The sequence below is a fragment of the Dendropsophus ebraccatus genome, chromosome 11, assembly GCF_027789765.1.
Source record: "Dendropsophus ebraccatus isolate aDenEbr1 chromosome 11, aDenEbr1.pat, whole genome shotgun sequence".
In the NCBI taxonomy this organism is placed as follows: Eukaryota; Metazoa; Chordata; class Amphibia; order Anura; family Hylidae; genus Dendropsophus; species Dendropsophus ebraccatus.
Genome location: NC_091464.1, coordinates 23,190,453 through 23,214,353, shown reverse-complemented (window position 1 = coordinate 23,214,353; position 23,901 = coordinate 23,190,453). Strand labels below are relative to the sequence as shown.

The window sequence follows — 23,901 nt, the reverse complement described above, 5'->3', positions numbered from 1 at the left end:
TAGAAAGATCACATCATGGCACAAAAAATGACACCTGACACAGACCCAGAGACCAAAGGATAAAAACGCTATAAGCCTGGGAATGGAGCGATTTTAAGGAACATATATTTTCTCTAAAAGGTTTTAATTTTTTACAAGCCATCAAATCAAATAAAAGTTATACATGTTACATATCGTTGTAATCGTAACAACTTAAGCAACATATATAATGAGTCAGTTTTACCCCAGGGCGAACGGAGTAAAAACAATCCCCCCCCAAATAAAAAAAAACATTTTTTTTTTTTCAATTTCACCACACATGTAATTTTTGCCTAAAATGTGCCGGGAAACCAGAAAAAAATTATATCTGCCATAGCAAAGTACAATTAGTTGTGCAAAAAATAAGGGCTCATTTGGGTCTCTAGGTGGAAAAATGCAGGCGCTATGGCCTTATATACACGAGGAGGGAAAAACGAAAACGCAAAAATGAAAACTGGCTGTGTCCCCTAAGGGTTGACAATAATCTTGCAGCACTACAAAAAAAAATTCTATGGATCCCAGATTGGTGTGTCTCAAAACTTTATGGACCATGTAGATAAATAAAATGAAGGCAGCAATTTGCTTCTTCCAGATAAATCCCAACTGAGCAGTTTTAATTCCCAAATACACAATAAATTCCCGCCTGAATTGTATATAACATTCTCTTTATAATAAGCAGAAAGACACCATGTCCTGCTTAGGTATTTAATAACAAGAGACAAAGCGTTTCAGTGTATTCATTTTAATGCAAAATAGTTCTTAATTCTGGAGGATGCTGAACACATACAATATAGAATGCATTATCGGAAAATAAAACAAAATTATACAGCAATTTCATTATTTTTTTTTATATTACAGTGCAAGAACTGAAGGCCATTGACTGGATTGTTCTCATATATATATATCTATATAAAAAATAATAACTGCTTTACAGATCTATTCTATACTTTGGAAAGATAAATGTATATATATATATTTATAGGTGCTGTACAGTATATAAACATTTACAACCAGTAAATCTATTCTTGATTCCCTTAATATTTCAAGGCAACTTTACTTATATATTTGGAAATATCAGTTCCTTCGAGAAAGATTTACTTTTTGAAGAGTATCACAGTATGTTAAACAGGACAGAGCAAGTCACAGTAATAAAACTGGGTGCAGTAAATCTGAATGGCCCACACCGCCAATAAAAGGGTTCATCGCAGCAGAGCAACAATCACCGCAACAGAGGTATATAGCAGTATGTTAGAGATACAAGGCGCAGGAATGGATTTCTTCTAAGATGACTACAACAAACTGAAGTCCTGTCAAGAAATTATAACCGGATTGGCATTCAGGCATAGCAGTGTATAAATCCACATATAGGGGTCTAGACATATATTCTGCTTTCTCACATAGTGGTATTAGCTCTTTATACCAGTACTAAACAGACTTTGAGAATATACTTTTAAAGTTTATAAAAATACCTTTAAGTTTTTATACCCCAGCTTTGTCTTAAACGGGTTGTCTGGTTTTCTGTAAATAAAACTTAATTTATTTTAATTTAAAAAGGCACGGTCACTCCTTGGGCATGTTTGTTTCTATGTATACATTTTCACTCTGTGTGTATTGGGTGGATACTCTCTTCCTGGGGTGATGGATAAGCTTTTTTGAAATGTCAGAGAGACAAGTCAAAAGATTTGATCAGTCCGGGTAACACTGTACCGATCTGGAGAACAAACCAGGAGAAGACCGCACTAAGCCCGATCATCTCCCGGCTCTGTGTCATGTGATCAGTCAGGCTCCGACTGATTGTCTATCTCAGTCTATGGAGCCCGACTGATATCACGTGACACAGAGCTGGAAGAAGATCACGCTTAGTGCGCTCTTCTCCCGGCTCCTCCTTCCGATCGGTACTGATCAAAACTTTTGACATGTCTCTATAAGATACAAAAAACAAAAGGTGCAACAGCAACCTGCAGGTGCAAGGGCTTACCGTCATGTGTATGTCGGGTGGAGCATGTACGGTAAGGCCTTGCATCTGCAGGTTGCTGTTGCACCTTTTGTTTTTTGTCTGTACTTTAGCTACATGCGGCATGCAACCTACAGTGTGAACAGAGGCATTGGAGTGCTGCAAATTTGTTTTTTTTTATTTTTATGTCTGACATGTCAATGACACTTTAAAGAGGATGTGTGGGATGGTTTAGAAAGCAGCTAATCATAATGCCAGGTAGAGGTTTAAACCCGCCACCTTTCGATTTGTGCCAATCACATTGCAAGCCCATTTCTATGCCCGATCGCTACTTGCCTCCTCCTCCTGCATGTGACTGACAGCCTCTGTGCTTTAGGGAATGGAAATGCTGGGCACTTGAGGTGATCGGCCCCACCAGTTGGGCACTTACTGCCCCATTTACTGCTAAATGTTTTAGTGACCTGATTTTTTAATTTTTTTTTAAACATTTAGAATTTGCAGGCAAGGGAGCAGGAAACTAAGATTACAAGATGCTGTATATTCATAAACTACTCATTCATGCAAAAACCAGGTACGTTAATCATTGCATAATGAAAACGTTCAATATTTTTTGTTAAAATTACTGTTTTGAAGATATCTGCATGGGTGTTCAATGAACATTTCCATTAATTTCCTGCAAGTAGAGGCCAAAAACCTGCCCTTACTTGGGGTCCTTTTAAACAGGTGGACCAAGGCCCTATACGAGCACCGATTGAGTAGATCCTCACTCAGTTAAAGGGAACCTGTCACCCCCGGTGCTGGGGCAGAGTCCGGCCAACCCCTCCAGTGCAGACCCATATACTTACCGCTTCCATAAAGTCTCAGTCCCAGAGCCTGTCCCGCCGAGAAATCCCCGTCCGAAGCCGCGCAAACGCTCGTCAGAGATGAGTCTGACGCTCATACAGAATGACTGCTCCAGTCATTCTTGGCGGATTTCTCGGGGGCGGGACGGGCTCTGGGACCGGGACTTTGTGAAAGCGGTAAGTACATGGGTCTGCACCGGGGGGTTGAAAGCTTCTCTTTAAGGAGCTTTTATATGACTTAGTAATTGAGCGGATACGATTGTTGCTAGAGATAAGCACGCTCAAGTTGGATCTTTCGGCATTTGAATACCGGTGGCTGATGAAGTTGGATGCAGCTCTAGGAAGTAGGTTTTCCAGAACTCCCTAGGGCTGCATCCAACTTTGCCAGTCAACTGTATTTAAATGCTGTACAATCTAATTCAAGCATGCTCAGGTCATCTCCAATAGCTGCATCATTGGAGCAGCTCTTCAGCTACCTCATAGTCAGCTGCACAGTCCATTGTCACAGTGTGTTGCCGATTAACAATGATCCATAGACCAGTAAATAAAGATGAAGAAGCTTTTTTGTCGGCTGAGTCTACTACATGGGGCAGTATTGGCCTGTTCAGCTGATATTCACCCTATGTAATAGGCCATGTAATGGTGCTCTCAGCTGATGACCTTTACCCATGCGTCTGTATAAGGCTGTGCTCACATACTGCAGTTTCATTGTGTGTACTCCATCATTTCATTGTGACAGTACTGTAATAAAACAGCAATGTGTGTGAACATACCCCAAGTAAGAACAATTAGCCTGAAGTCTAGTACATGAGAAAAATTTGTTCTGTTGCTCTATGTAGCTTAAAAAGAATTATTATATTTACACAGGACAATAAAATTCAATGCAACCACATGTTCTTTTTCTCCTTGTTAATAAAATACCTAGTGTCTTACTGACCTTGTAGACAACATTTAACTTTATACAGCTGTGCAAAATGGCTGATACAATCACACTCTATAGGGTCTGGTCCTAACAAAGTAGCACAGCCATATGCCGGCCTTGGTCACATACAGCATAAGTTACCGTGTCAATCTCTGGTTCAGCATCATAACGGTTTTTGATTACTCTATTATTCCGTGCTCTACTTAGCTCAGGAGACAAAGCTTGAGACATTTGAGTATTTTGTAATTTTACATACAGCCTGTAGTGGTGCTCAGACATGTACTGGCTACTAAGACCCCCAGCAATAGTGTTGAGTGGACTTGCAGCTACTGTCTGGGTTTGGCAAGTTCTCCAAACCCGAAAACTCAGCATTTGACTTCCTGCATCTGGGGAAGTTAAATGTCACCATAGGGCTGCCAGGAAAACATGGATACAGCCTATGGTTGTATCCATGTTTTCTAAGACTCCCAAAGGCTGCATCCAATTTTTCCAGACAAGGGGAGTTAAATGCGGAGTGCTTAGGTTCGGAGAAGTTGCCGAACCCGGACAGAAACTGGACGTTTGCTCAACACTAGAGATGATCAAACATTAGAAAATCTTAGGTTCTATCGAACTCGAACCTTCCGCATTTGATTCTCGATGCCTTCCCTGTCCGTGGAGAACCTAAGATTTTCCAATGTTCGATCATCTCTACTCAACACTACCCAGCAACAATATGCCTGAAAACCTGGAGGAACAAAATTAATTCTTGTGCAAATAATTATATTGTATATTGTAAAATACAACATTTACGATAGTGGTTGCAATGACAACAGTCGCAGCACTTCAGTGGTCGTTCACCTGTAGTGTCTAGGCTACAATGTAAAAAAATACAATGCATTTAAATCCTGTCCCTACCACATTGCAGCTCTGAGATTGCAAAAAAACATAAGAAAATGTAAGACGTTAACAATATCTCAGTCACATCGATTCTTCATAAACCTGAAAATGCTTTTTCCTTTCACCAACCATAATTTAGTTACGAAAAATCATTACTGTGAAGGCGGATAAAACACACGCTACCGAGATAACTGCATATATCATCTCTCTTGCACCTTCCTAAATCATGTAGATTATTATAAAACTCCATTAGGCAGATGGGTAGAAAGTTTAACTCTATCTGCCAAATCTGTCGTTATACATATAGATATTAAGCGCTCTAAAAGTAAAAAATTAGGTCGATGGACTCCATACTTGTTCTTTACATGAAGAGGTTTCCAGGTCTTCATGTGGAGCAAAATAAAGCAACATATAAAACCTCTGCAGATATTCAAGTGTAACTATATGTCATGCTGACAACTTTGTTCTTCCATTTTGTCCGGTACTAACCTGTATGCTGTTTTATTACTGTCTGTAAACATGCAACATGCTAACTGGGCATCTCAGACGAGGCTTTTTGGCTTATGTAAGAAAGGAGTTAAGCTTACACTTCACACAGACCTACAGTAAAAGGAGTTAAACTTAGCAGGTAGATACAATGGCACGAGTAGTGGATTTATGATCACATTGGCAAAGTTAAATAATGATTGTTCTAGATCTGTACAACACTGTCCCCAACTGTCATTATAGCAGCACAAAGTCCAAAAAGTGCATCAAGACACCTTCATAGAGTTGCAGGGATCTGAAGCTTGTGGAAGACCACTCATTGCAAACGAAACCCAAAACGCCTTCTGTGCAGTTCAGGTTCTAGAACACATTTGCTCCTCTCACTGGCAGCACACGGACTTGGTGTCTATATATCCAAGGTGTTGGCATCTGTGGCTTTATTTGTACTGGGCACTTTCCAGGGTCCTGGAGCAATGTGCGTTTTTTTCCCTCCGGTCTTTGAAACTCCTTCATCTTTGGTTTTCTCAGAAGTATCAGCTGTAGGATTCTTGGTTTGTGGCTCCTTCTCTGTTTGTTTAGCTAAGAGACCAGGGTCTTGCATTTCCTTTTTAACAGTGGAGGCATGCCCTTCTTTTTTTGCATGTTCCACCTCTTGCCTTCTTTTCTCAGATTCTCTGACGTTTCTAGGAGATCTTCCCTCATTATTTTTACTTATTTGTTCTGGAGATTTTTTGTCATTAACACCACAACTTGACCTTTCCTCTCGCCTGGACTTTTCATGTCTATCATTTGTTTTTTTGTTGCCTAATGGGTCTGGTATTTCTCTGCTATATTGTTCATCTTTACCTTCATTTTTAGATTTATTGTATTTCTTGGAGTTTTCATCTCTTTCGATTTTCCTGTGTCTATCCTCCCTGTCCTCTTTCCGGTACTTCTCCTCCCTATCCTCTTTACGATGTTTCTCCTCCCTGTCATCCTTACGGTACTTCTCCTCCCTATCCTCTTTACGGAACTTATCCTCCCTATCCTCTTTACGGTACTTTTCCTCCCTGTCCTCTTTACGGAACTTCTCCTCCCTACCATCTTTTAAATGCTTACCCTCCCTGTCCGGTTTCCGATGCTTCTCCACCTTCTCATCTTTAATGTCACCCCTTCCTCCTTTTTCATCTCTCTCTTGTCTCAAATGTTTTTCACCCTCTTTTTTAGGTTTCTCCTCCTTTTCTTCTTTCCTTGATCTCCCAGGTCTTTCATGTGTCTTTACTGTTTCCTCTTTCTCTTCTCTAATTGATGCTTTGTCTTTCCTTTCCCTTGACCGCTCTACACCCTCAGCTTTGATATTATGTTTTGGAGACCTATTTTCTTGTTTTTGCAGCTTCTCTTCCCTTCCAATGTCGCTTTTCTCTCGTTCCTCCTTGTAAGCCTTTCTGGGACTGGCAGATCTTCCCCTGTGTCTTCTGCTATCTTTTGCATGAGTGGTAGAGTTAACAGCACCTTCTGGGTTTTTAGAACTGGATTTTCTAGGGCTCAGTGATCGCTCCCTGGGTTCTTTTTCAGTTTTTTTAGACTCGGTCTGTCTAGACCTCTGAAGTCTATCAGGATGCTCCTTAGATATTTTGCTATCAGTCTTTCTAGGACTCAGAGACCTTCCTCTCCGTGTGCTGAAGTCCTTCTCAGCATCTAGTTTCTTTTCATTAGGATTTTTAGGGCTCAAAGACCCATCTCTATGCTGTTTTTTGTCTTGGCCAGAAGACAACTGCTTTTCTTGCTTCAATGCCGTATTCTCTTGAATATCACTACCAGGCAACACAAGACTGTTCTTAGGTTCCTGCATATCATTTGGCTCAACCTTGTTCTCAGCTTCCTGATCCTCAATAGGTGCTGGTAAAGGAAAAACTTCAGGAGTGGGGTCCACATATGAAGTTGATGAAAATGCAGAGAGGTCTTCATATATTACACTTGTAGATGGAGGATGGATGTTTTCCAATTCATCTAAAGTAAAAGCCAGATGAATAATTACTCTATGGGCATGTATATTCAAGAAAGTAACAAAACATTAATGGCATGAAATGGCTTACATATTGTGCAGGGAAATTATTCATGAACATCCTTGTTCAAACAAACATGCATTTATGGAATGGAAACCCCCAGACAAGAGAGTGAATTCAAATGTAACATCAAGTGGAGTGAAGTTTAATGTGCTTCCATTACAAGACAATGCTACATTCTATCACACAACAAATACCCATGCCACGCAGCCATGTGTGAGATACTTAAAACTGAATATATTAAGAAATGTGGAAGTAACTGAGCAGATATTGTGTTAGGCTCTATTTCATGCAGTGTACAGGAATTTATTATCAAAAAATAGCGGCATGTCTGGTCCCCTAATAAGACCTATTACCGACAGGGACCCGAGTGTATAACAGCTTGGGATTTCTCTATTTTTTTTTACAGCATGCACACAATATTATTAACCAAGTGACTTACAAAGGTAAAGTATGGTAGACCATGAATATAATAATCCACTAAATGTGCACACATTGGTATTACGTAGATATGCATTTGTTACAAATAATATATGAAAAATTGAAGTTGTCTTCTTTCTAAAACTAATAAAAGAAACAACACATTGTAATTCTAAATATCCATTTCCCAGAGTACTGATATAAGAGGAACAACATGATCTGTGATGCTTGCTACAAGCAATTTATACCCTATTATTTCTTTCAAAGCCGTCAACCTCCGTACCCCGGGGAGGCCAATAAATACGATTGGTTAATCACTGCGTGCACATGCATTTCAATAAGCTGCAGTTACCACAGACAAGAGATGCAGAGAAGACAGAGAAAGAGGTAAAAGCTGAATCACAAGACATGCACATTTACCAAGTCTTTAAGGGAAAGACCAAGAAAAGCACGAGAAAGCCTTATTGCTGATCAGGTTTCACGAAGGAGCAGAGGCTGGAAGGAGCCAAACCTGAGGAGAAGGAAAACAAGCCTGGAACACAATACCGACATCACCAAAGCATAGCTGTCAAAGTGTACACCAGACAATCATTAGCAACGGGTGACAGGTACAAATTGCTTGTACTCGGGTTAGATCATCATCTTTGGTAAGATCCGCCAACAAATTATTGGACAATCATCCAATATTTAGAAGCTGCTATCAACAGCCAAACAGGTAAAAAGGAAAAGAAATAGGACTTATAGAATGTTAGCACAAAAATAATCATCACATTAGAGTGTTTCGTCTTGTCTGGAAAATACAATATTAAAAAGTAATAAAATTAAAAAACACAAAAGAAAATACAAGAAAAAAAATGGTCACAGACAATGGGCTTTTTTCCCGTGGCCAGTGGACTTTTCAAGAGCAAACATCATGAAGCAATTAGAACTAACGATGAGAAAAGAAGAGAAAATTGACTAGCCAACAACGGTTTTCACTTTCCTATAGGATCTGAATAATGATGAGCAAACATTGGAAAAATTTCCAGGTTTGATTGACTGACTGAACACCAAAACTTGGAATTAAACTCCCAAAGAAATTGGATGCTGCTCTAGGGTTGCCAGAAAAACAAGGATAAAGTCTATGGCACCCAACTTCTCCAGATATCGGGAGATGAACGCCGAGTGTTTGTGTTCAGCCATGTGGCCAAATCCGGACATTTTTACGATGTTTGCTCGCCATTTTTCAGATAGTATACGAAAGTGAAAACTGTTGTTTGCTGGTCAATTTTTCTCTTCTTTTCTTCATCTTTGTTCTTTGAAGCACTTCTCAATATATAGCATGATCTAAACCCTGAAGAAGGCCAATGGATAGAGTATGAAGGGTGTATAGTATTTTTGTTTTAAGAGCTGACACCTTATTTATTACGTCTATGGACAAATTATAAGACTTGTCTTATGGTTATGGGAGCAGAGATACTCTGTTAGACCCCAGCCACACATATTTCACACTGACAGCCATTCATCTGAATTGTAAGGCTGATTTAGGCAGATATTACTCTGTGTAATAAAGAGAACAAATCAGCTGAGGAGCCGATCATCGGTGGAACTTTTATAAAATTCATTACCTGTCGACTGCTTTGCTATATGTAATAGTGATGTGCGGCTGACGAGCTGGTGTCAGTGTAAACAAAATAATAAAGATTATACTTACCTGTCAAGGCTCCCCGGTGTCCTGCTGTCTTTCCCCTGCAGCCGCTGCTGAAGCTTCTTGAAGCAGTCTCTAAATTGAAAGGCCGCTCAGCCAATCACTGCCGCTGTCCCATCTCGGACAGTGATTTGCTGATCGACCTGTCACTTCAGAGATGGCTTCAGAAGTTTCAGTGGCGGCTGCAGTGAGTAGGGAATGGGCAGGAGGACACCAGAGGTGCCTGGGCAGGTAAGTATAACTTAATTATCTTCTATATACACAGCAAGGGCTGCACGTACATTGCTAATGATGCCAATGCAGCCCTTGCTGTATGATTCTCAATCTATGTATAAGGACCATGTAATACCATCCTAAGCTAAAGATTTTCAACAGAGGTCATGGAAAATATATTTTGAGTATCTAACCCTTACCTGATGAGTAAAAGTCAAGACTGCTTGGTGAATTTTATACACAATCTCATGCTGGTGCATCTATAATAACAATCTTAATATTAACCAGAAAGATCTCATAGCTAGACATATATATTACTCTACTTTTGGCTTTTTTGCAGATAACCTTTATCGCCCTGTATTGTTTTTTTGCCAACTTTTTACAAGGCAGGTTGGCTATGGCAGGATACAAAAAAAATGACTCTTTAAAATTATGTCTCTATTATTTCTCCTAGAAAAAAAACTAAAGAATGGTAAAGAAGTTTTTTTTCTGCCCTGCAATCTTTAATTTTACTAAAATCAAGTAAAACACTTTTCAGTTCTTTTATATCCTATTAAAAAAATAAAAATTAAATCATATATATATTTATTTATTTTTTTTAAATCCTCCTGAACTGTAGCCAATAAGATGTGCATTTCCTCTCAATAATGTTGCTGATACTCACCATGATCTGGAATAAGTCCTGTTCCAGGTCTTAATAAGAGGAGAACTTTGGTCCCGCCAGCTTGGATCAGCTCAATGGCTCGTGTGTGAGTGATGCCCTGGGTTGGTTCTCCATTAATTTCCACTATTTGATCCCCGACCTGACAAAGATACATTTTTTTTTTTATATTGGGAGCCTCACAATATAATAACTACAAGCAATTTTAATGCAAGAAAAAATGAAACATTGTAAAAAATGGAAAAGAGTATGTAGCTCCGCCAATTTATGACCTCTACTATTTCAAATTAAAAAATCCCTTTTGTCTACAATGTACATCGAACTAGAAATGGAGTAGGGTATATAAACCAAAAAACTAATAATAATAGTAGACAAAATTCTTTTTTATAATGAAAGGACAATTTAAAGACTAAAACTAAGATTGCCTATTCCAAAATGGGTTGTCTTGCAAGCTGTATGCCTGGGGAGGGGATGAAAGGAAAAAAATAAATAAACTAAATTTTCTTACCTTCCTGACCCCTGCTGATATAGTCCTATTCCAATCCCCATTGTGCGGCCACTTCCAGATTCGGGAAATGACATAGAGCAGGCCCGTTTAATTAATCAATGGCTGTAGAAGTGCCCCGTCTCAGCCACTGACTGGCAGAGTAGGTTTGCTACGTCACATCTCTGTTGGCCACACAATGGGGATCAAAGTGGAATGATACAGCTTGCAGTGTGGGGACCAGGGAGGTAAGTACATGTTATTTTTTGTTCTGATGATCATCAAGTGGGGGTTGGGGGAGGTATTCAAAGACAAAACTAACTTGTCCCCTATCCCCAGGATAAGGAGCGATTAAGAGATTGCACAGAGTACAATTTCCATACCCCTCACCATCTCCATATCATCTCCATACCCCTCGGGTATGGCTTCTACCCCGTGACTATTCATTCTTATGGAACCCCCAGAAACAGATAAGTGCGGTACTTGCCTCTCCCCAGTGGCTCCATAGAGAATGAATGGAGCCGCCAGAGAGGGATGAGCATTGGTCTCTTTCTGGCAGCTCATAAAAAAGAACAGAGCCACAGGTCACGTGCCAAACCCACAGCTCTATTCAAAACAAAGGAGCCAACGGCCGATATGGAGATCGCCAGGGGGGTACGGAGGTCGGACACCCCTTCAATCTTGTTTCCTATCCTGTGTAATTTTATCTTGGGATACTCCTTTAATCAATGTTTATATCCAGATACTCCCTTCAAAAGTAATATCCATTTTTTGGCAATATACAGTATAATTCTGTTTTAGCATTCTACTGAGTGAACCTCATACTATACATAACATGCAACATACATAAACATAACCTAAATTTGCACACATTTTTAACAAAGGGAAAAAAAGTTAACAAAATATACTTACAGTAAACAACTATTATCTACTAACATATAAAGAATAGAGATGAGTACGACTCGATGAGTCCGATCATTCAGCATTTAAATACCGGTGGCTGAAGTTGTTGGATGAAGTCCTAAGAAGCCCAGAAAACATGGATACAGCCATTGGCTGCATCCATTTTCCCAGACTCCCTAGTGCTGCATCCAACTTCTTCAGCCACCGGTATTCGACCAATTGGACTTGAGCATGCTCGAGTTGCTCTCATCTCTAATAAGGAACAATGTAGAAATATCGGGGATGATTTACTATTGCAAAACTATTACACACCAATCAAATACAAGCAATCTATGGTCCGGTACAATTGTGCTAAAGGTGTAAATGACCTTACTGGGGTCTGAGGGGCTATATAGCAGAATAAATCACCAATTTCTGTATGGCTAAACTGAGCATTTTCTGGACAGACCATTGAGATACCAGTTCCTACAGACCATACTTGGAGATACCGTCCTATGAGTCAGTAGTCAGCACTGCGGGTGGTGCACGTTGCACTTCAATAGTCTCTTTTATGGTTTGCTTATGTTGTACAATAAATGTAGTGTTAATAATTTGCCCTTTAAAGCAAGTAAATAAAACCACTGATATTAACAATCTGTAAAGGTGAAGAGACAATGCCTGAGTACACTTTTGCTTCTTGCTGAAACATTTGTTTCACTTGGGGAGTTCTCCGCGGACGCCTTGTCACCCTTCCGTCCTGTTAACTGTTTTTTTGGCCTTGGATCCAGGGTGACTACAGCAGTAATAATTTTAGTTATATACTATTTTTGGTTCTCCATAAAAACCTCACTGTAAATTAGAACCTGTACTTTGCAGACAGTGCACATCTGTTAGAGCACATTGGAGCCTGCAGATTGCTGACCTATGTTATTCCTCATCGGGTGTTTCTATCGTCGTTCTTTTACTTCTCGTACTGACAGTAAGGGCCTGAGGCTTTAATAAAAGTAATAAAAACACAAATTTGACTGGTGTTTGTTTGCTGAACTGCTAGCTGAATGCAGGGGACTACAGTATAAGCAATCTGCCTAAAGAGCAATGTCCGCTATGTGCCAAATCAATTCTCCTATATCCTCCAAAGGACTTGTAGATGTATTTCTATAAATCACCATTTATGCCATAAGCTATCACCAGATGAATAGAGAGAGAGAAAAAAAAAGGTCACAGCAGAGTTGGAGGTCGAAGTGGATTTAAAGAAAGAAAAAAAAAACACGGCTGATTTTGACCAGACCTCCACTGTGACTTTTTTGTATTTTTTTGTGTCAATCTGAATTGGCACTCCAGTTGGCCACTCGCAGTGTGGATGGTACACGGTGCTAGCTTTACCGTGTTGGACATATCGGATAAATAGAGCCCATGATGGGAATCCAACCAAAGTCTAACTTTTCTATTCCATTAAAGGGGTTATCCAGTGCTATGAAAATATGGCCACTTCCTTCCAGAGACAAACCACTCTTGTCTCCAGTTTGGGTGTTTGTTTTGCAACCACACCTGAACCGGAGACAAGAGCGGTGCTATCTCTGGAAGAAAGTGGCCATGTTTTTGTAGCGCTGGATAACCCCGTTGTCTTAGCTATTCTGCAGGGAATGCAGGAGACATGTCAGTAATGTATACTTACCTTTCCCTCTCCACTGCAGCTGCCAGTTCCCGGGCCACTCCCCCTTTGCCTCTGTCAGTGTTTTGAAAACATCCGTTGACATGCCGTTCACACAGGAAATGGCTGGTCGGTATAAAGTCTATGCTGAATAGCCATTTTCTATGGGAACGAGACGTCATTGGATGTTATGACAACACTGACAGTGGCAGACAGGAGGCAGCCTGGGAACTAGCAGTGGTGGGGGACCAGGACAGGTAGGTATACATTATCGGCATGTCCGCCACAGCATTATAATTTTTTTTCCCCCAGACAACCCCTTCAATGCTTTTCATATTATTTTACAAATCCTGGGGAAAAGACACACAATTAAACCCCCCTACAAATTACTATGTTCCTATATGATCTACCTACAATAGTTGTGGTGCTTTTCCTTCCCACGGATTGCTCAAACAATGAAGACTAAAAATTGTACTAATTTAACCCCAATTTTTTTTATTTTTTTTTTAAACATTACTTTAATTGTGTAAAAAAGTGAAAGTAAAGTTTTAGAAAAATTAATTTTGGTTAAATTCTCACAATTTTCAGTCTGTCTTCTTACATGACCTTACTTACAAACCTATTTAAAGTGCGGCCATTTTTAAAATCCAGCGGCCAGCAGGGACAGGGGGGAATTTGATCAGGAGTATGTTACCTCTCCCCGTGGCTGCTGTGAGTGGTGGGATCGGCCTCGGGACCCCCATTGAAAGGCATTTTTCCCCAAGTTGTGATGACATCACGACTCGGGGAAAATGTCTGTCCTGGCTGATGGACTGGCTGCTCAGCCAATTAGTGACTAGAGTGGCGTCCTGTCCCAGTCACTGACCAGCTAAGCGGCCAGTCCATCAGCCGGGTCGAGATGTGTCAGTTACAGAGATCCCAGAGCCCGGCGGGAGTCCCAAGGCCGGTCCCGCCACTGATCGTGGATACAGAGGTGAGTTTCTACTCCTGATCAAATTCCACCTCTGACAGATTTTTAAAATGGCTGGACTTAAATGTCTTTAAATGTCTTAAAATGGAAATGTCTCTTCAGCAATGACATATGGAAGGAGAGGGAAATACAGGGGCAAATATGGATATATATGCCCTTTGAGAGATTCCACACAGTATATAAATCCAATTGTTTGTCCCCACACGGGATAAACCTTACATAGGCTTAGTTCACATTAAGATTATGGCTGATCCATGACAAACCCATTGGGTCCAATAGAAAACACTTTTCCCCTACCATTGAGTTACAATGGGCCCACCGGGTTTTTTTTTTTGTATTTTCAATGTGAACAATGTCCAACTCTGATATTACCCAAACTACGGAATAAGAACCAAACTCTAAAACGGCATTCAGCAAGCAATGTTGAGGGAAAGCAAAATCAAAAAGGTGACAGGAAAAAAGTTTAAAGGTTTACGTACATGAATGCGGCCATCTTTAATCGCGGGCCCATCTTCTGCAAGGCGGAGAATGAAAAGCCCCATGTTGTATTCTTTTCCGCCACGGAGGCTAAAACCAAAGCCTCTGGGTCCTCTCTCCAACTCCACAGGGTAGCAACCAGCACTCTGCACATCAATACAGACATTCAGAACATAAGTGACATATAATAAACCACGCACACACACACACATACATACATATATATATATATATATATATATATATATATATATGGGCTACACACAGTTTCAGGACAAAAACATGCATGACAAGGGATGCATTGAGGGAGGGGGGCTGAAGAGACATTATCTCACAAGTGGAGCCGACAATCTATAAATGTCTGTTTTTATGTTTTTTAGTGGTATTTTCTTGTCTCTGTAGTTGCATCCATCAGTGCACATGATCACATTTCTAACCAATGGTAATAGTTTATTGATACTCTTTTTCAAGCATTGCTCTAGCATGGGGAGTATTTACATAGTCATTTGTTCATCTGGAAGAGGGGGGGGGGATGCTTCGGAAGCCTTTAGGCCTGTTTGGCTTCTACACCCCACTTAGATCCAGAAGGAAGCGTGTTATTAGCCATTTGGAAACAAAAAATTCTGCATAACCCCAGACAATGGCATTAATGTGGACAAGCCCTGGCAACCACAAACTGACAGCATTACTAGGCTATATTTAGCTGGGAGAACTGAATTGATTTATAGGCCAAGCAGACTAAACATTTATTAGGATTGAGAGTCTGTAAAATTAGTCACAGCATTTGCCGACCGGTAAGGAAATACCCCCAGGGCCAATCTTCATGTACAAATGAGTTCTGTCAGATGCTCTTTTAGTGCTGCAAACAACCCTAGAAAATACAGTACAGCGCTAGTGCCCCGGCTCTCCTGCAGATAGATATAAACCCTAAATTTAAAGGGGTACTCTAGCAAAAATCTTTTTCTTTCAAATCAACTGGTTTTAGATAGTTATATAGATTTGTAATTTACTTCTATTTAAAAATCTCAAGTCTTCACATACTTATCAGCTGCTGTATCTCCTGCAGGAAGTGTTGCATTCTTGTCAGTCTGACACAGTGCTCTCTGCTGCCACCACTGTCCAAGACAGGAACTGTCCAAAGCAGCAGCAAATCCCCATAGAAAGCTCTTTCCACTCTGGACAGTTCCTGTCACAGACAGAGGGGGCAGCAGAGAGCACTGTGTCAGACTAAAAAGAATGAACCACTTCCTGCAGGACACACAGCAGCTGTTAAGTACTGGAAGACGTGAGATTTTTAAATCAAAGTAAATTATAACTTTCTGATGCCAGTTGATTTAATAGAGGCCCATCAGTGATGCAATACATCTTTTTCACCCAACAGAGAACTGTACTTAACCATTGTATAAGACCAGAAAAACTTCACTGCTTTCTCTGGAAAAAAAGACCACACCTGTCCATGTAACTGGTTCATCAGCTAAACTAAAGGGGGCTTAGCTGAATATTCCCAATAAACATAATGGTAGGTACAATGCTGTTCATAGAAGAAAACAACCCTAGTCGTCTAACCAAGGACACCTCCTATAAACAATGTAAATCACCGTAGACGTGCCAAAACATTGCAGATATAGATATATATATAGATTATAAAATATCCATTCATGGACAACAAGGAAAAATACTCAAACAACCCCAGAATCCTGAGTATGACATTGAGATGGTTCAGCCTCCATATTAGTGCTGCATGTCTAATCCAACAAGTAAACCTCTTTATCTCTCCAGCAAAACTGTTTGGACATAAGATCAATGAACCCAATACCAAGACAGATTCTCAGCAAGCGGCCGTATCACACTCCTCTAGAATGAGACCTCAATTGTATTTTCTACAGACAAGAGTGACGCCTTACCTGCGAGTGTCGGCTTCCAGTAGGCAAGGTGTGTGCAGCATCGGGCTTATGGTCAGCCCATAGGAATCTGTACGGAGCAGAGAGGTCCCCCTTACTGCCTTCTGCGTCCAATGTACTCCTGTACAATAAGGGGATAGCAAGTATATAGTGTTATTAAAAGAGGTCTGTTCCGGGGAGATCTAATCCAGATGAGTTAAAGAAATAGCATATATATATATATGCATATATATATATATATATATATATATATGCATATATATATATATATATGTCATATAATCTCACACCCCTCTTCCAAATGCCCGTATTGAATCCACTGTATATTCTTATATGTGTAATTTCAAACATGGTGTAAAGTGAAACTGGCTCAGATGCCCCTAGCAACCAATCAGATTCCACCTTTCATTTTCCAAATAGTCTGTGAGGAATTAAAAGTGGAATCTGATTGGTAGGGGCAACTGAGCCAGTTTCACTTTACACCATGTTTGATAAATATCTATCTATATCTATCTAATTCTTTATATATATATATATATATATATATATATATATATATATATATATATACACACAAACACATACATATAATGAAGGGGTAGAATGGCACCGTGCAGACTTCCAGTCAATAAGCTTCCAGCTCGTGGGTGCACGACTCCAGGTAACCCACCCCCGGTACCACCAGTACGTCAGTGAGGATAGGGAAGGGACGGCACTCCAAAATAAAGTGAAGGTGTAAGTTTTATTCACCCAACACGTGTGGCGACGTTACGACTCTGCTCTAGAGTCTCTCTCAAGCCGCTTGAGAGAGACTCTAGATAGAGCAGAGTCGAAACGTCGCCACACGTGTTGGGTGAATAAAACTTACACCTTCACTTTATTTTGGAGTGCCGTCTCTCCCCTATCTTCATTGACATACATATATTATATATATATATATATATATATATATATATATATATACACACACACACGCGCGCACACACATATATCCCTCTGGAACATTCTTTTTTTTTTTTTTCATTATAAAAAAGGTCATTTCCATCTATTCCTTTAATAATGATGAATAGTGAAGAATAAGGAAAGAAAAATACTAGATTGTCACCGTTCCGTAGGGAACCGTGTGATAACTATGGAACCCTATCATTAGCCGTCTATGTGAATGAGTTGGACGCCTGTTGATGATGTTTAGACATGACAGCTTTACTCGGCAAGCCCCAGGGACGGTTTTAGTTTTTTTATACCAACTATATTAAAACTCTTGGGACAAGTTGAAGCAATTATTTTGCTTTTTTTTTTTTAAATGAACAAAAATGTAAGCAAGCCATACTGTTTTATTTTATGGAATAAATTCCCATTTCCCATTCCCAACAGTGTATTAAGCAAAGTGGTGTCCATTCAAGTCTAAGTGTTTAACTCCATCTAGGAGTCTTAGAACACTGACTAGGGATATTTGCCGAGCCAAGCAATCTCTCCAAAACAAAAGAATCTCCAATCTGCAGACAGCTGTTTCGGAGTTGTTGCCCTTCATCAGTGCAGAGCAGGGTGTTGGCTGGCTAGTGAGAGGCCTTTTAAAGAGATACTAGTTCTCCTTAATTTTTTTCTTTTTTACTGATTAGTCAGATACTAAACATTGTTCTTTCTAAGCTGTTACCATTACCTGACATTTTTTTTTTTAATTGTTATGGGGGCTGCCATCTTGCATGAGCTGTTTTTAACAGCTTTTAGTGACATGCTTTACTGCAAGACTCATGGACATAGACGACATTAGAGTCTGTCCCCTTGAGATGAATGTGAATAAGCGTGCTTGTGACCTTTGAAGAGGTCATTCCACAAGGAACTGCTACTGTCTCCTCTATCTACTGGGGTCACATGACGCTGCAATGCTGTACAGATCACTTTTCAGCAGCCTCCTCTTATCACCCCAAATAGAATAGGAAGCCTCAGCTTCGTTTTAGCCCCAGTGGTGAAAATGAAAACGTCATTGAAAATTCTTAGAGAGATATTTAACATAACATTATCTAAACAAGAAGTCATTTTCTGATGACACATTCCCTTTAAGGATTGGATTAATAGAATATTTCACCATCACATACTCAAACCAGTAATCTGTGTTTCCTACCTGTCCAGTGTGCCATAATTGGGTTGTGCTTGGCCCATGGCCCGATGCTGTGGAGCAGGGCTCTGTCTTGCCGAGTTGGATCCTGAGGGAGGACCTCTGTGTTCTGATGAAGGAAATAGTGATACATTAGCAAACGCATAAACTCTACTCAAAGGGTCTTCTAAAAACAGGTTACATTTTAATTGTCAACACATTAAGTGTTTATTAAAGTTTTCATAAGATTTTTTTATAAGAACAAAAATAAAAAAAGGCAATAAGGAAAGTAGGGAGGGCAGGGAATAAGAAAATACAGAGGTACGTATATACAGTATACCAAAAGGAAATGTTAGAAATAACTATAACACCCAAACGCAGCTGGACAACAACATATCAAAATGAAGTAACACATACTAAAGGGGAATTAGGCTAACGTGAGACTATAGCTACCAACACTACTCCCGGAGGATTCACTTGCATTGGAGATAATATATATGGCCAATCTAAACGAGACACAGTGCATCGATCACTGGTTGGTGCTCACTTTTCTATAAGTCTATAAGTACATGTAACGATCCAACACTGATGAGAAAGTGAAAAGGGCACTCACCCCTTTGTGTGATCTTCTTTATTCGTGCAGCAGATAAAACACACAGGACATACTGGGCTATTCAGCCAGATGCCTAATATGAAGCAAGGCAACAGCTGATTCGCGCATGCGTGCTTCTTCAGATCTTCAGGTCTGAAGAAGTGCACATGCGCGAACCAGCTGTTACCTTGCTGAAGACCAGCTGTCTTGCTGAATAGCCTAGTATGTCCTGTGTCTTTTATCTGCTGCACGAATAAAGAAGATCACACAAAAGGGTGAGTGCCCTTTTCACTTTCTCATCATTGTTAGATATTAAAAGGGAACTATCAGCAGGCTAGACAAATGTAATCCCTATTTCAGAGGGGACACAGAGGAGGAAGGTATGTCTTTTACCTTCATCCTCTGCACTGTTCCGATGCAGTTAGTAGGTTCGTCCAAGGTGCGGTAACACTGTTAGGAGCACTGCCCGCCTCCATAGCACTGACCTGCCCCCGGCCAGACAGCACCTTTCTAATTATAATCAATGGAGTGGCCTGGCTGGATCAGTGCTATGGGGGGCAGTGCTCCTAGCGGTCTTACTGGACCATGAAGTAAACTAATAACTGCACCGGAACACCGCCGAGGATGAAGGTGAGAGACATCCCTTCCTCTTCGACTATGCAATAGGGACCTATGAGCAGGTTAGAGTCGTCTAACTTGACAATAGTTCCCCTTTAATTGTCACTGTTCGGAAAAAAAAAAAAGCTCAAAAAGTTTTACAAACCCTTATTAACAGTTTTGTCAGCATTTGCAGGATTGGTTGTTTACAAGCGAATAAAAACCAGTTTATAGACTTGTCTCAGGACGCTTGCGGCTTTGTAGCAGTTGTCACAGCTGGAAATCTGCTTGCTCGGCCACCTTCTCAAGCTCATTAGCTTAATTCATAAAGCGCAGACACGTAAAAATTCTAAAAGGGATTTTGACAACTCTATTTACATCAAAAAACCAGCCTCCGCCGTCTTTATATGACGTCTCCAAATCCCCCTGGGAGTGGAACGGCGAACATCGAAGTATAAATGAATCAGATTTCCCTGCATATAAAAGCACCAATAAAATATCTTACATAAAAGCAATCATAAAGGGCAGCAGGATGATAATACGCTGCTGTGGACTATTCTAAAGATTGCGCAAATGTTACGTATAAACGTTTCTATGCCATATGTTGTCGGATATAACTTCTGGGTCTGAAATGTTTGGACCCATCTACATCTGTATTTAGCTTAGAGGAATTATACTGCATGTTACTGTGACATTTACTGTCTACCTCTCTAACCGGTTATATTGTTTATTAGCGTCTCTGATTTAGCTGGGAGCTACAAGAAAGAGACAGGAGGCATAATAGTAATACATTACTGGTTGGATGGTGATCATTGCCATCCCTGACATTTCTCTTAGGTTATTACATTACATGGGTGAGTTCTGAAAGACTATAACCATCCAGCCATAGTATACCATGCTATGTCCCTCCCCGTCTGCCCATCTTTGCACTGTTCGGGGCTGTGCACCGGCTGTGTGCAGAGATAACAAATAAAGGGCTAAGAAAAGCTTCCAAAAAGCAAATAAAGCACTGAAATATCTAGCTGCCGTGTGATACCGCACTCCAGTCTAGCTAAAGCTCCTCATTTCTAGCTGGAAATGCTGGAAGAGCTATGAGCCAATACGCCACACAATACATCCTCTCATGACTTAGAAGCTTATACGGAGGCACAAAAGGAAAGATCAAAAGAAATCTCCACTATTAATGGAACGTACGGAATAAACAGATTCTTGGAGTCACTATTATATCCTATCAAGGTCACAAGTGCAGTGTTACATTGGCTGTCCTCAGAAGTAATAGACACCAACAATTATGGGAGTGTATTATGTAACGATAAGGATTTTTTTTTTCAAATTTGTTTTTATTAATTTTACAAATGACAGTTATAATAATATTACATCATTAGGAGGTTTAAGTGGTACCTTGGTTTAAGAGTAACTTGGATTAAGAGCGCTTTGCAAGAAGAGTTCATAGTTTTTCAAAATTATAACTTTGTTTAAAAGCATTGCTTTGGTGTAAGAGCTACCTGTACTGGGTGGGAGGGGGAGTGGAGGAGGGGCATGGTCTGCATAGCGGGGTCTACAGCACTGCACTCTGACCCAGGAAGTCTCCCTCACCTCCAAATAGCAGATCCACTTCAGGCTGGGGCTTGTATCAGGGGACAGGACTGTGGAGGTAATCTCTCCATAGCTGTAATCCCTCTATGTGCCCACATCTGCCCTGCTCACTCCTTGATGCTCCCTGCAGTCTGTCAGCCCTTGTGTTTTCCATCCTCTGCATTCCTTCTATAATGTGCCTGCACTCAGCTATACACACTGTTGCTACAATCTGTCTGCACTCACACTCAGCTATACACACTGCTGCTATAATGTGCCTGCACTCACACACAACCAGTCACACTGCTGTATAGAAAAGTTTCTGTCACTGTCCTGCTGCACAGCTCTGTCATTTTCACTTCCTGATTCTGTTCCATGCTGAACACACCTCTTCCCTTCCCCATTGCTGTCATGTGACCACACAGACCTCTGACAGCATCCCTGCTTCTCTATTCTAGCCTGCTGTACTACGCTACTGCATTATGGGGATCTGCTGTTCCATCCTGTATTCACAAACAGCAGCTGTTTTTCAGGTTAATGCACTTACTATACATTATACTTCACATGCTGATTGCTATACCGTACAGTAACTTATAATATCACATATTCAGCTGTTTCTGAATGTTTATTTCATTTGTTTTACATGTTATTCAGAATAAAAAAATCATTATTTTTGGGGTGTGGAATCAATTGTCTGCATTTCAGTGATTTCTTATGGGAAAATTTACTTTGGTTTAAGAGTGATTTGGATAACAAGCACAGTCCCGGAACGAATTATGCTCCTAATCCAAGGCACCACTGTATTATGTTTCAATGCAGCACTTAGTTTTACTTAAAGGGGTTATCCGGTGCTACACAATGTTTAATATATTGGGGTGGTTGATCCCAACCTTAACGGAGGTATTCATTACAATTTTAATTTTAAGCCGTTGGCCAAAATACCCTACTTGCCCAAAAGGTAAAAATTAGCTTTTATTGGTATACTAATATCAACTCAAATCAACTGGTGTCAGAAAATTATACAGATTTGTGAATGAATTCTATGGAAAAAAATTAAAACCTTCCAGTTCTTATCATCTGCTGTATGTCTTGCAAGAAGTGGTGTATTCTTTCCGGTGTGACACAGTGCTCTCTGCTGCCACCTCTGTCCATATCAGGATCTGTCCAGAGCAGCAGCAAGTCTCCACAGAAAACTTCTCCTGCTCTGGACAGTTCCTGACATGGACAGAGGTGGCATCAGAGAGCACTGTGTCAGACTGGAAAGAATACACCCCTCCCTGCAGGACATACAGCAGCTGATAAGTATTGGAAGACTTCAGATTTTTAAATTAAGCATTTTGTACTCGTAGTGTATATAGTATATATGCACCCAGTCACTTGTTTCCTTATGTATCACTTTTCTGGGTTGCCATAAGGTTCTAGAAAGGTCAACGTTTACAGACATTCTATTTCTAAGATTGAGACAAATTGTAGCCCTTCAAATCCAGAGTTTCACACTCTTTTTGATAAATCCGAAATAGAAAGACTTTCCCCGTCTCATACAATATTTAAGCCCAGGTAAATTGAGCCTTTGAAATGTTCAGGCATAAAACAGATGACTGCAAGTCTAATATTTGCACTGAGATGAGAACGTCCCCTTGTGCTAATCCATCTGCTGGCGGGATTACGGTACTTATTATTTGGAAACGGGCAAAGCCATCTATCTGGCGGAGGAATTATAATGCTTCTAATTAAACCGCGGAACCACAGTCTTGAATAAATTGCAGGAGGAGCAGATGTAGGTTTTATTTCCGTACGCAGAGAATAAACTGTACAGACAAACAGCGATAGAAAAGCGTGTGATTTATGGAGGCCCAATTCATTTCACAGGCGGATTTCAAACTATTGCAAATAAATATTCTCTGCTGACCGAATACACAAGCCCCTGTTGACCTACTTTACAACTGCAATGTGTCAGGTTTTTCTTTCCCCCTGAACGGATTATCAACTGTACTTTAATAGCCGGGTGGACGGATTTTTAAAGTGCACCCGTCACCTGTGCTCTATGGTTACCTAACCAGTGTGGAGGGAGGCTATAAATCAGTACTACAGGGTAATGAACCTGTGACTTATGTGATTAATAGGTTGTGCTCAGCTATGCTGTGTAGGATCTCTAGGGCCTTATTCACACAAAGCAGATTAAGCCGCCACTTGGCATCAATATATTGAAGTCATAACCGGGAAGGAATCCTAAACACGGGGGAAATGGGATTCAAAACTTATCCCTCTTCCTAAGTAACTTACTAGTGATCGGCTAGAGTACAGATACACAGGAGTGGCAGTCCAGTACCTGCTTTAATATATATATATATATATATATATATATATCTCTTTATCTACACTGTATGTATATATATGTATATATATATATATATATATATATATATATATATATACACACACACACACACACACACACACAGGGTGGTCCAAAATTAGGTGGACAGTATGTGCAATAGGGTTATGAAGTATGAAGGGGGAGATTTATCAAACATGGTGTAAAGTGAAACT

General features: G+C 40.2%; 1 protein-coding gene across 2 annotated transcripts in view; it reads right to left on the bottom strand.

Annotated features, from left to right (window-relative positions):
• Positions 1–744: 744 nt before the first annotated feature.
• The window catches only part of MAGI3 (membrane associated guanylate kinase, WW and PDZ domain containing 3), a 256,352-nt gene continuing 233,195 nt past the window's right edge, over positions 745–23,901 (bottom strand). The window contains exons 17-22 of one of the 2 annotated variants that reach the window (XM_069944684.1): positions 18,615–18,717; positions 16,496–16,613; positions 14,594–14,737; positions 10,131–10,269; positions 7,987–8,077; positions 7,002–7,090 (exon numbers count right to left, since the gene is read on the bottom strand). In XM_069944684.1, coding sequence (XP_069800785.1) covers positions 8,028–8,077; positions 10,131–10,269; positions 14,594–14,737; positions 16,496–16,613; positions 18,615–18,717 — 554 coding nt within the window. In that variant the 3' untranslated portion in view covers positions 7,002–7,090; positions 7,987–8,027. Of the gene's footprint in view, positions 7,091–7,986; positions 8,078–10,130; positions 10,270–14,593; positions 14,738–16,495; positions 16,614–18,614; positions 18,718–23,901 lie in introns of both variants that reach the window. The other variant, XM_069944683.1, reaches the window with a different exon arrangement.